The 12,684-nt window shown below is 35.1% G+C and overlaps 1 protein-coding gene across 1 annotated transcript in view; it reads right to left on the bottom strand.

Annotated features, from left to right (window-relative positions):
* The window catches only part of LOC132565600 (nuclear hormone receptor HR96-like), a 56,073-nt gene that overhangs the window by 4,393 nt on the left and 38,996 nt on the right, over window positions 1-12,684 (bottom strand). Inside the window, exons 2-3 of the mRNA XM_060230246.1 lie at window positions 10,193-10,351; window positions 3,354-3,471 (exon numbers count right to left, since the gene is read on the bottom strand). Of these exons, the coding sequence (XP_060086229.1) occupies window positions 3,354-3,471; window positions 10,193-10,351 (277 nt within the window). The remainder of the gene's footprint in view (window positions 1-3,353; window positions 3,472-10,192; window positions 10,352-12,684) is intronic.

The raw sequence follows: 12,684 nt of genomic DNA, 5'->3' as shown, positions 1-12,684 counted from the left end.
GTCAGGACAAAGACTGTATCTGTTGAGTAAGGACACAGAGAGTGTGTGTTAAGTCAGGACACACACTGTGTGTTTAGTCAGGACACAGATTGTGTGTGTTGAGTCAGGACACAGACTGTGTGTGTTAAGTCAGGACACAGACTGTGTGAGTTGAATCAGGACACAGACTGGGTGTTGAGTTAGGACACAGATTGTGTGTGTTGAGTTAGGACACAGAGTGTGTATGTTAAGTCCAGTCCCAGATTGTGTGTGTTGAGTTAGGACAAAGATTTGTGAGCTGAGTCAGGACACATACTGTGTGTGTTAAGTCAGGACAAAGACTGTATCTGTTGAGTAAGGACACAGAGAGTGTGTGTTAAGTCAGAACAGAGACTGTGTGTTTAGTCAGGACACAGATTGTGTGTGTTGAGTCAGGACACAGACTGTGTGTGTTAAGTCAGGACACACACTGTGTGTGTTGAGTCAGGACACAGACTGTGTGTGTTAAGTCAGGACACACACTGTGTGTGTTTAGTCAGGACACAGACTGTGTGTGTTTAGTCAGGACACAGACTGTGTGTGTTGAGTCAGGACACAGACTGTGTGTGTTAATTCAGGACACAGACTGTGTGTTTAGTCAGAACACAGACTGTGTGTGTTGAGTCAGGACACAGACTGTGTGTGTTAATTCAGGACACAGACTGTGTGTTTAGTCAGAACACAGACTGTGTGTGTTGAGTAAGGACACAGACTGTGTGTGTTAATTCAGGACACAGACTGTGTGTATTTAGTCAGGACACAGACTGTGTGTGTAAAGTCAGGACAAAGACTGTGTGTGTTGAGTAAGGACACAGACTGTGTGTGTTGAGTCAGGACACAGACTGTGTGTATTTAGTCAGGACACAGATTGTGTGTGTTTAGTCAGGACACAGACTGTGTGTGTTGAGTCAGGACACAGACTGTGTGTGTTAATTCAGGACACAGACTGTGTGTGTTGAGTAAGGACACAGAGAGTGTGTGCTAAGTCAGAACAGAGACTGTGTGTTTAGTCAAGACACAGATTGTGTGTGTTGCGTCAGGACACAGACTGTGTGTGTTGAGTTAGGACACAGACTGTGTGTGCTAATTTAGGACAAAGACTGTGTGTGTTTAGTCAGGACACAGACTGTGTGTGTTAATTCAGTAAACAGACTGTGTGTATTTAGTCAGGACACAGACTGTGTTGTGAATGAGAACACAGAGTGTGCATGTAAAGTCAGGACAAAGACTGTGTGTGTTGAGAAAAGGACACTGAGTGTGTGTATGCTTAGTCAGAACACAGACTGTGTTTAGTAAGGACACAGACTGTGTGTTAAGTCAGGACACAGACTGTGTGTGTTTAGTCAGGACAGATTACAGATTGTGTATGTTGAGTCAGGACACACACTGTGTGTGTTAATTCAGGACACAGACTGTGTGTGTTAAGTCAGGACACAGAGTGTGTATATTAAGTCAGATAACAGATTGTGTGTGTTGAGTCAGGACACAGACTGTGTGTGTTAAGTCAGGACACACACTGTGTGTGTTGAGTCAGGACACAGAGTGTGTGTTGAGTCAGGACACACACTGTGTGTGTTGAGTTAGGACACAGACTGTGTGTGCTAATTCAGGACAAAGACTGTGTGTGTTGAGTCAGGACACAGACTGTGTGTGTTGAGTCAGGACACAGACTGTGTGTGTTAATTCAGGACAAAGACTGTGTGTGTTTAGTCAGGACACAGACTGTATGTGTCGAGTCAGGACACAGACTGTGTGTGTTGAGTTAGGACACAGACTGTGTGTGCTAATTTAGGACAAAGACTGTGTGTGTTTAGTCAGGACACAGACTGTGTGTGTTAATTTAGTACACAGACTGTGTGTATTTAGTCAGGACACAGACTGTGTTGTGAATTAGAACACAGAGTGTGCATGTAAAGTCAGGACAAAGACTGTGTGTGTTGAGAAAAGGACACTGAGTGTGTGTGTGCTTAGTCAGAACACAGAATGTGTTTAGTAAGGACACAGACTGTGTATTAAGTCAGGACACAGACTGTGTGTGTTTAGTCAGGACAGATTACAGATTGTGTGTGTTGAGTCAGGACACAGACTGTGTGTGTTAAGTCAGGACACAGAGTGTGTATATTAGGTCAGATAACAGATTGTGTGTGTTGAGTCAGGACACAGACTGTGTGTGTTAATTCAGGACACAGACTGTGTGTTTTAGGTCAGGACACAGAGTGTGTATATTAAGTCAGATAACAGATTGTGTGTGTTGAGTCAGGACACAGACTGTGTGTGTTAAGTCAGGACACAGACTGTGTGAGTTGAATCAGGACACAGACTGGGTGTTGAGTTAGGACACAGATTGTGTGTGTTGAGTTAGGACACAGAGTGTGTATGTTAAGTCCAGTCCCAGATTGTGTGTGTTGAGTTAGGACAAAGATTTGTGAGCTGAGTCAGGACACATACTGTGTGTGTTAAGTCAGGATAAAGACTGTATCTGTTGAGTAAGGACACAGAGAGTGTGTGTTAAGTCAGAACAGAGACTGTGTGTTTAGTCAGGACACAGATTGTGTGTGTTGAGTCAGGACACAGACTGTGTGTGTTAAGTCAGGACACACACTGTGTGTGTTGAGTCAGGACACAGACTCTGTGTGTTGAGTCAGGACACAGACTGTGTGTGTTTAGTCAGGACACAGACTGCGTGTGTTTAGTCAGGACACAGACTGCCTGTGTTTAGTCAGGACACAGTCTGCGTGTGTTGTGTCAGACACAGACTGTGTGTGTTGAGTCAGGACACAGACTGTGTGTGTTTAGTCAGGACACAGACTGTGTTTGTTGAGTTAAATACTTTAATCACAGCCTGCTCTTCTCCCACTCCTTTTATGAATGTGGTGACATTACTATTTTGTGCTAGTTATCATTCCTATTTACCCACATAGTGAATAAGTTACATGTCCATAAGAATCTTTATCAATTTTACGACTGCTGTAAAACAGACTGTTGCTGTCTGTTCTATGTTATATATGTTGTGTCTATTTTAGAAATATTCAGCTATCAAATACAGAATGAATATTTTTATGGTATCACATTTTTGTAATTTCTCGATACCAGTACATTTTAGGCTATATCTCTTTGATAAATAGATAACTTTGCCTTTGATTTCTTTTATGTGTGTGTGATGTAAGTTTTGCAATATTTTGTGTCTTGATAAATGGTCAGATTGTCTCGCAAATTTGACAATTTATTTGTCTGTACTGTTGTTATCACTTCAGTGATCATATACACACACACATATATATATATATATATATATATATATATAAACTTGTACAACAACTGTATCTCAATCTTACTCAGTATCATATCCTTCCGCATGCCCACAATAAAGCACTTTTGGAGACGGCATCTTTTACAGAAGGAACGAGATTCCACATTTACGTCACATTTCCCTTCACACCGCCCTCGTATCGTCTGCAAAGAGAAAATGGAACAACTGTAATACTTAAGTTGATAGACAAAGCTAGACGACCGATGTTATTAAATGATGTCACAATCATTTACCCATCACTCCCAGTATTCAACATCGATTTTCACTCCAATAGTGAATCTATTCTTATAAAGCTCTTTGGGATGGGAGGTTCAAAAGTGCAGAGCTCTAATTGAGAGGAAGGGAAGACTTAACATTTGTTGGTGTAAAACTGACATTTTAAGAAGAAATCTTACTTTGCAAACTTCATTTTAAGCTCACAATTTTACTTTCTGATGATAATTTTCAACAAGAGGCCCCAGAGAAATCGTGGTGTCCACCACTGTTTGATTTTAATTTATTCTTTTCCCTTCTTTTCTCTTCTCTGTACTTGCTCTCAATGATAAGAAATTTGAACATACCTTTGCTGAAAAAGCAATGATAATCTTTACCAGTCAAATCCAAAATGGTCGCCTGGAGGCCATTTGATTTCTTCTGATAGCCCCAAAATCAAACGGGCACAAACAGAGACCAAAAGGGACATACATATGAAATTTGAGAGCAATCCATCTAGTACTTCATGAGAAATAGCGATAACAAACTCCATTGAAAAAAATCCAAAATGGCCACCTGTTTGCCATTTTGATTTTTTAATCAGTCTCAAAATTATATGGATACAAGTAGGGACCAAGGGGAATCAACATAGGAAATTTGAGAGATCCATACACTGCTTCTTAAGAAATATTGATAACATGCCTGCAAAAGGGAAAATCCAAGATGGCCACCTGTCTGCCATTTTATTTTTTTGATCTGTCCCAAAATTAAATTGCACACCTAGGGACATTGGGGAACCTACATAGGAAATTGGAGAGAGATATATCTAGCCCTACTTAAAAAAAAAACAAAAACAAACTTGCAAAGTCAAATGCCAAGATGACCACCTGTCAGCCATTTTGTTTTTCTGATCAGTCCCAAAATTAGATGGACAACTAGAGATTTAGGTAAACCTACATATGAAGTGCAAGAGAGATCCATCCAGTACTTCTCACGAAAGAGCGGTAACAAAAATTGTTTACGGACAAAAGGACGAGCGGATAGAAAAATGAATCACAGATATAAGGCGATTGGAATATTGATGATGGCGGGCTAAAAATTCTTCTTTTCATGTATAATGTCGACTTATAGCATCACAGATTTTTAAGTCTATTAAAATGCACCTTTCAGGCATACAGTAAGCCCTGAATCAGCTTCAAAGGAAGTTTTCTATTTAAATCTATACATAAATTATATGTACTTCTCAGTTAGAAATAAGTTTCCAGGGTCTGATCAATAAAAATTAACATACCAAAGATATGGTATCTGATGTTAAGAAATCAAGTTGGAGTTACTTCCCCTTCTATTGAATTGACCAGTGAAGGTCTTTAAGTAGTATTGAAATTCAGATTGGTTGCTATGACACCAAGACTTTGATCCTTTAATGTTCAGATCAATATCCCTCACTTTCATCTTGGAAAGGAAATTATATAAAGCAATTTCCTGGGAATAATATCAAGGTACTGAATGCATACATATAGACACCATAGAAATGTATGGACTCTTTGATGATAAAGTCATTAATCAGGAATAATTTGGACAAAACTTATACAACTTCACAGCTCAGAACGCAGTTTGTTTTCATTCAAATGAAAATCATATTGTAGCTGTGAAGTTTATATCGACCTTATACATATACTAGCATTGTTTGGTCAAGTTCACCAGTCCTTGTTATGTAATGTAGACAATTAGATCAAGTACACAGTCTCTGATAATATAGACAATAATATAATGATATTTACTCCTAATAATTCAGAATCTACAGCTCTGGCATCAAAGGAAAGATCATACGGAGATCATTTTTACAATAAATATAGGTACTATTCTAAATTTATCTAGCATCAAAGGAAAGATCATACGGAGATCATTTTTACAATAAATATAGGTACTATTTTAAATTTATCTAGCATCAAAGGAAAGATCATACGGAGATCATTTTTACAATAAATATAGGTACTATTCTAAATTTATCTAGCATCAAAGGAAAGATCATACGGAGATCATTTTTACAATAAATATAGGTACTATTCTAAATTTATCCAGCATCAAAGGAAAGATCATACCGAGATTACTGTAATTATGGGTACTATTCTAAATTTGTGTTAACAACAGACTGAGTGAGCTGAATTTTAAATACCTCAAAAACATGGCCTATATTTGTATAATGGGTTCACATGCTTTCTTGACTGACAGGTTAGGTAACTTCTGCTGAAGTGAGTCACATTGTATGCAGATACTGTTTACCAGAAAATTTTTGCCTTCGTTAAATTTTCAGCCTTTTCATCCATAATCAGGGAGGGTGAATTTAAAATGAGGGTGAAAATTGTTACACTTATTCATTCCTTTTATAGTCCTCAGAGAGCAAAATGAACATGAGACGAATTCCTGTATAATGGTACCTGGGTGAAAATTACCTGGGGTGAAAATATATTCAGTATTTTAAGTTCTTTTAATAAACTTTATAAACAATTTCAGTATTTTATCAGAGTAATGTAGATACTTATATGGTAAATTAACATACCATTCTGTATGATCCTGGCTATTGCAAGCACTACACCTAACTATGTTATTAAAGGTCACATGTCAAATCAGGTTCAAAATATGATTTCCTCCTGCACTGCAGCGTATGTCTGATAGATATATTAGTCAGAAAATTTCACATTCTAAATTTCAGTGAGATTTATCATGAAGTCATGAAGAGAATGAAGTTGACTGTAGGGATGATGAATTAAACAGAGGTGATACCCATAATGTTGATACATCTCCACAGAAAAACAAACTGGCACATAACAGCTAGCAGGATTTTGTCATTTGTCAACTTGTACATGTGGGTTTGAAATAACATTATAAGCCATCAACACTTCTACAATTTCACACTATTCAATTGCATGACAAATACCAACAGGTCAAAAGTCCTATTGGTCATATGCTAAAGGTCAGTATATAGGCCACAGGCCAATTAGGTCCTAATTATCAATCAATATTGTATATTTTTTATTTGTACATTGTATTACAATGTAAAGCTCTCCCAAGAAACAATGTATAGGCTACCAAAGAAACAATGTATAGGCTACCAAAGAAACAATGTATAGGCTACCAAAGAAACAATGTATAGGCTACCAAAGATCATTGGTAAACTAAATTATCAACTTCAATCAATATTGTATACTTCTCATTTTCACATTTCAAGACAATGTAAGGCTATGCCAAAGGTCAATACATAGGTCACCAAAATATTTGGTAAATCAAATTATCAACTTCAATTAATATTGAATACTTTTCAGTCATGTGAAAGGTCAATATATAGGTCAAAGGTCACATGTACTAATCAAATAAGTTATGAAATTCAATACTTAATATTATTGCTATTGGGTGATTCATCATACTGTTTTTTTTTCAGTCATAGTTCTCCATTTATGCCAACAATAAACATATTATTAGTTCCTTGTCTATAAGCTGCATACCAGGTATAAAAAATGTATTTAATATTGGTGAATAATCAATGTGTAACCCCTCAAAATAAATGTTTTAAACAAAGAACAGTTTAAACGAAACAATATTGTTATGAAAAGACATTATATAGCAGCAAATCTATTTGTATATCTATTTATATACTTCTTTAATCATTTTTGCTTGAAATCCACAATTAAGGCTATTAAGCTTCCAGCAGACAATCAACAACAAATCCAAGCTGAAAATATATTCTAACAGAGAGACAAAATTACAATTACATTAATGGATATTGTGTTGGACCCGAAATTTTCTCTTTTTATCTTCTATAATGAGTATAAGCTGTAAAGAAATCAATTCCAATGATTTTCTATCTTAAGTTGTCTTGTTCATACAAGAAATTAATGTCATTTTTCATTAATGACTTATTTCATATTATACTGATGGACATTTTGTACATCTGATGAAAACGAATCAAGATAATTTGTAGAACAATCTATTCAACATACCAACATCAATATCATTCAAGTAGTATTTAACAAATGTTAAAAATACTGTAATTAACAAGTAAATGGCTTTATGCACAAAATTTTAACAAAGGGTAAAAATTCTGTTATTAACAAGTTGCATGCTCTGAATTTGGTATACTGCATATCTAAAATGAAGTTTGTTTTGTGTGGTGATGAGTGGAGATGAAGAAGTCCAAATGCTGTTCAGGAGTTTATTGAGATGTAGGCTGATGGAACACTCACATGCCTTCAAGAACCGATACATACTGGCTAGAAATGTGGTCGTATTTATACTAAAACTATTGATAACTGATAGAGTACCAAGGATTGAATAATACATGAGTTACTGACATGGTCTTACACATATAAAGCGCAATAGATTCAGCTGTTTACAACAAGATAAGGTTATACTGATCATCATACAAACTGCTTAGATAGCCCTCAGGTAATGACTTATACAACCAGGGAACAAAACAAAACATAAAAAAGTAGTAGATCAGTAACGACAGAATACCTCTGGCCACTGGTCAATACATAATTGTTCACAGTAGATGTCAGTAATAAATTAACACAGGTAGATACATTATGATAAAACATCTGACTTAGGTCTAGCACAATTTTGAATAATTTAATTAACTTATATATTAACTTTTTAAAAATTCATTCATCCCTTTGTATAAAATTGATTTCTAATTAGTTACAATTTGACATCATCTAAGAAAATATATTTAGTTTATTACATCCCTTTGTAGTAAAAAGAAATTAGATATAACCATGAAACTTATTTGTGATTGGTAAAGACGTATAATTTGATTAAAAACAAAAATCAGCTGGATAGGAAGATTATCGCTGGACTTTGGTAAATCTCAATAATCAAGAAATATTTTGATAGTGCTGTGTTACACTTAATCAATGAAAAATGAATAAGTATACTTAGTTATGACGTACCACCATCTGTTATACTAAGCCATGACGTCATGCTTACTATAAGGCTATGACTAGTACAATTGATGAAGAACGTTTGTCATCATTAAGTTATAGATATATAAATGTTCAGGAATATTTCATCCGAATATCAGTATGTATTTGTGTTATAAGTAAATATGTCTTATGAGTAACAAAGTCTTTCATATAAATATTGTGCGTAACCACGTCACTGACTTTGACTCTGACATAAAATGGTAGAGTTTAAACATTTAAATCCCCATGTCATATCACATGAGTGACACTCTCCATATCATCAATGTATGAATAATAATTGTGTGTGAACATGTTGAAAACATAATTGATTTGGATCTCTCTGACGATAATGATATACAAAACAGCACAATTTTAAACATTTTAAGATAATATTTCAAAAATACACAGAGCATTCAGATCAGATAAAACAAGTAATTAAAAATATTTTGTTAGTGGTTTATTTGATGAATCAAATTTTCTTTGTGAATTCAAATTGATAATATTTACTCCATCTTTGAAAAAAAATAAGAAAGATGTCAACCTCGTCCTGCAAATAACCCTCACAGTACAAAGAAAACAATTTGTTTTGTGCGCAGATCTGAAAAAAGTTAAAGCCCTATGAGATGTTGTCACAGATTATTAATGAAGAGATCACCCTACATCAAAATCTAATTCCATTTCACATTGTTAGGATATTCCCACCAGATATAAATCCTGTGGTCATATGATGACAGAAATCGAAGTTCCTGTCATCTTAGGTGATTTAGGTCAAGAAGAAACATATGGCAACTTATTAATGGCTTCCTTTTCAAATACAAAATAATAAAAGGACACACAACAACTATCTCTTGTTTAAAATGATAGCTGCAAGTCTCATCACACTTCTGGCTCAAACACAAGTCCAAGATATAAATACCAAATGTTACCATAGCCTGCTGATATTATTTAAAACATAAAAAACCTACCCAAATAACTATGGCGTTTTTATTTTTTAGGGGGGGAGGGCGGGATCTTAACCTCAGTCATAAAGACACTGCAATGACTGCTTGTATGAGATCTTGGGACAATTCTTTAGGATTAAACTATAAAAAAAAGTTCAAACGTCTCCAAGAATGTAATTATGTTCAAAAATAAAATCATGTCTCTAAAGTATCGTCAAGATCTGTCTGCAAAGACACTTAAAGTTTTCAATAAACAGAGATGGGTAGATGTTTTAGAATACTGATATTGGCTTTACATAACTGGAGTACAGTATTTTAAACATGCCTACAATTATTTTTCTAATTGCAATCTTGTAATCATTTAATTCCATCTTATCTTTGTGCTTTTCATAATTGCACTGAAATAATGATACTGTTAATTGCAATTTCTATATATTGCTGAAACAGCAATAATATCTTCATTAATGCACTGGTAAAGTCAAAACATGATAAAGTGCTATAATGAGTTTCATCAAATGAAACATGTTTACAGATATCATCTTTTCTGAATTTTTTGTAGTTGTGTTGTAAAGGGTAGTATTTGATTCAGTCACTTTAGCTTCACCAAATGAAACATGTTTACAGTAATAACAATTTGGGCTTGTTTTGTATTATGTTATAGAGGGTTGTTTTTGATTCAGTCACTTTAATCTCACCAAATGAAACATGTTTACAGTAATTACTATTTGGGCTTGTTTTACTATGTTATAGAAGGTTGTATTTGATTCCATTACCTTGTGGGCATTCCTCCTGAAAAAGGCCTTACAGGATTCACAGGAGACAGCATTAAAATTGTATCCAAGAGCTTTATCCCCACACACTAGACAGAGTTTGTCTTTCTTGCTGTTACTGAGGGATGTAACTGTCCAGTCCGAGGTTTGACTGTCACACTCCTGAAACATAATAGTATCAAACTAGGTTATTGATATGAATATACACATCATACTGACCCGACTAGAGAGATTTCTCTGTGGCTCTTTCTCAGTAGATCTTCTTGATATAGCTTAGCTACAGCAAAAGTGTCACACCTATAACACTGATCCAGGTAAAAAGCCTCGATGTTCTTACATACAGGTATTCATTGAGCTCCCTTATTGGAGGCCAAAATCCTTTAAAATAGTGACTCATCTCCCTTCTCGGAGATCAATATCGCTTAAGTTAGTCACTTATCTCCCTAAAATTAGAGGCCAAAATTCCTTCAAATAAAATTACTTTCTTGGAGGTCAAAATCCTTAAAATAGTTACTGATCTCCCTTCTTAGAGTGCAAAATTCCTTAAATTAGTCATTTACCTCCCTTTACTGGAGGCCAAAATCCCTTAAATTAGTCACTTACCTCCCTTTACTGGAGGCCAAAATCCCTTAAATTAGTCACTGACCTCCCTTTATTGGAGGCAAAATCCCTTAAATTAGTCACTGATCTCCCTTCTTAGAGGGCAAAATCCCTTAAATTAGTCACTAACCTCCCTTTATTGGAGTCCAAAATCCCCTAAATTAGTCACTGATCTCCCTTCTTAGAGGGCAAAATCCCTTAAATTAGTCACTAACCTCCCTTTATTGGAGGCCAGAATCCCTTAAATAAGTCACTGATCTCCCTTCTAAGAGGGCAAAATTCCTAAAAATAGTCACTTGTCTCCTTTACTGGAGGCAAAAATTCCCTTAAAATAATAAGAAATCTGAATATACATATGAATGCTAATGTTTCTCCCTGAAATTTTACTTAATAATGTATTTATGTATAGCATACATTACAACAAGTCCCTAAATCAGGGATGTCACCATATTTACGACAATGTTAATGAACAAGTTGATGAAAATAATAAAATCATACTTAAAGTCTTACATTCAGATAGTTAATATTGAACAACACTTTCGCATAATTCCATATATCTGTAATGTGTTTTATTTTCCTCATCAACAACACGTCAAGCATTGTCAATGGTATCCCCAGAGTTCAGTGACTCGTCTCTGTTGATACACGATGCAGTAAAGTTCTGTTTATGGTAGTGAGTATCCGCAGAGTAATCTTATGTATCATTACAGCAGTTTTATTGCAGTATTTCTGATTTAGATTACATTCCTGGTATCACATAGCATTCCATGCCTTTTTGAAACAAATTTTTGAACATTTCTATAATTGAATACATCTTCTCACCAGTTATAATGGGTGTTGTAATCATCCTTCACAAACATAACCATTAAAACTATTCTGATAGACAGTACTTTTCGAAACTGATTTAGACACTTCTTTCTGGCAATTAAAATTTGGAATATTGTATAATTGTCATTTGTTCCAAAATTCTTGTCACATGACTTAACAATGAGAGCATATGAACCGAAAACGTCACTATGGCGTAGGGCATTTCAACAGTATCAGTACATATGAAGCCTGCAACGGGTAAGACATGATGAAATTCAGGAATAAAAGATGTCGTCTTTTCAACATTGAGATTCTGATAAGCAATACCAATAGTGATGCAATAATATTGAGAAAAATATGACATTTTTTATGATTCAGGTTTTTGATTTATGTACACGTATAACAGCAGTATGTTGGCAGTAAAATTTCGCCAGACTACTGACAAATAAAACCGTAGTGTCCATAGAATAAACCCTGTAACCTGAGGAGTCTTGAAGACGTGATATTTGAGAATTACTGAAGCATATAGAACACATAGTTGGGAATGTTGGATATACTGTATGGTAAATATACATGTTTTAACGACAACCTTAATTAAACACTTTTTGTGCTTCAGGTCTTAAATATGACTGTTCTATTTATAGCAACAAGTAGAATTGATGCATGTAAATTCAAAAGTATGCTTCATTTGCCAAAAAGCGACAATGTACGAAAATTTTGATTGCGCTAAATCAAGTATGTTTAGAATAACTGACTTGTTGTGCACCTGATGTAACAAGCAGAAAACAAACCATTACTTCAGTGACATTTCTAGGACTTGGTAGGGAAAGCTAAGGCAAATTTCCACTTCCGTTTCACTAATGTATCTCCCTTTGGTGAAATGAGCATTACATGATTTCAGAAAATACATGATACTTTTTTTAACAAGCCTGCAGGTATATGTTTTTTTCAAATCCAATTTCAACACTTTTCTTCTACAAAGTAAAATATGATGATAGTCATTAGAGAATCTTTGATCATATCAGTTTGTTTATTCAGGCAAGAGCTGACATTCAAGCTACATTGGTCTATAAAAACATGTTCATTAT

This window comes from Ylistrum balloti, unplaced genomic scaffold (genome assembly GCF_031769215.1).
Source record: "Ylistrum balloti isolate Yb309-2 unplaced genomic scaffold, AGI_CSIRO_Ybal_v1 Utg369726, whole genome shotgun sequence".
Taxonomy (NCBI): Eukaryota; Metazoa; Mollusca; class Bivalvia; order Pectinida; family Pectinidae; genus Ylistrum; species Ylistrum balloti.
Note: the sequence above shows the minus strand (reverse complement) of the source record. Positions and strands in the feature narration are given on the sequence as shown.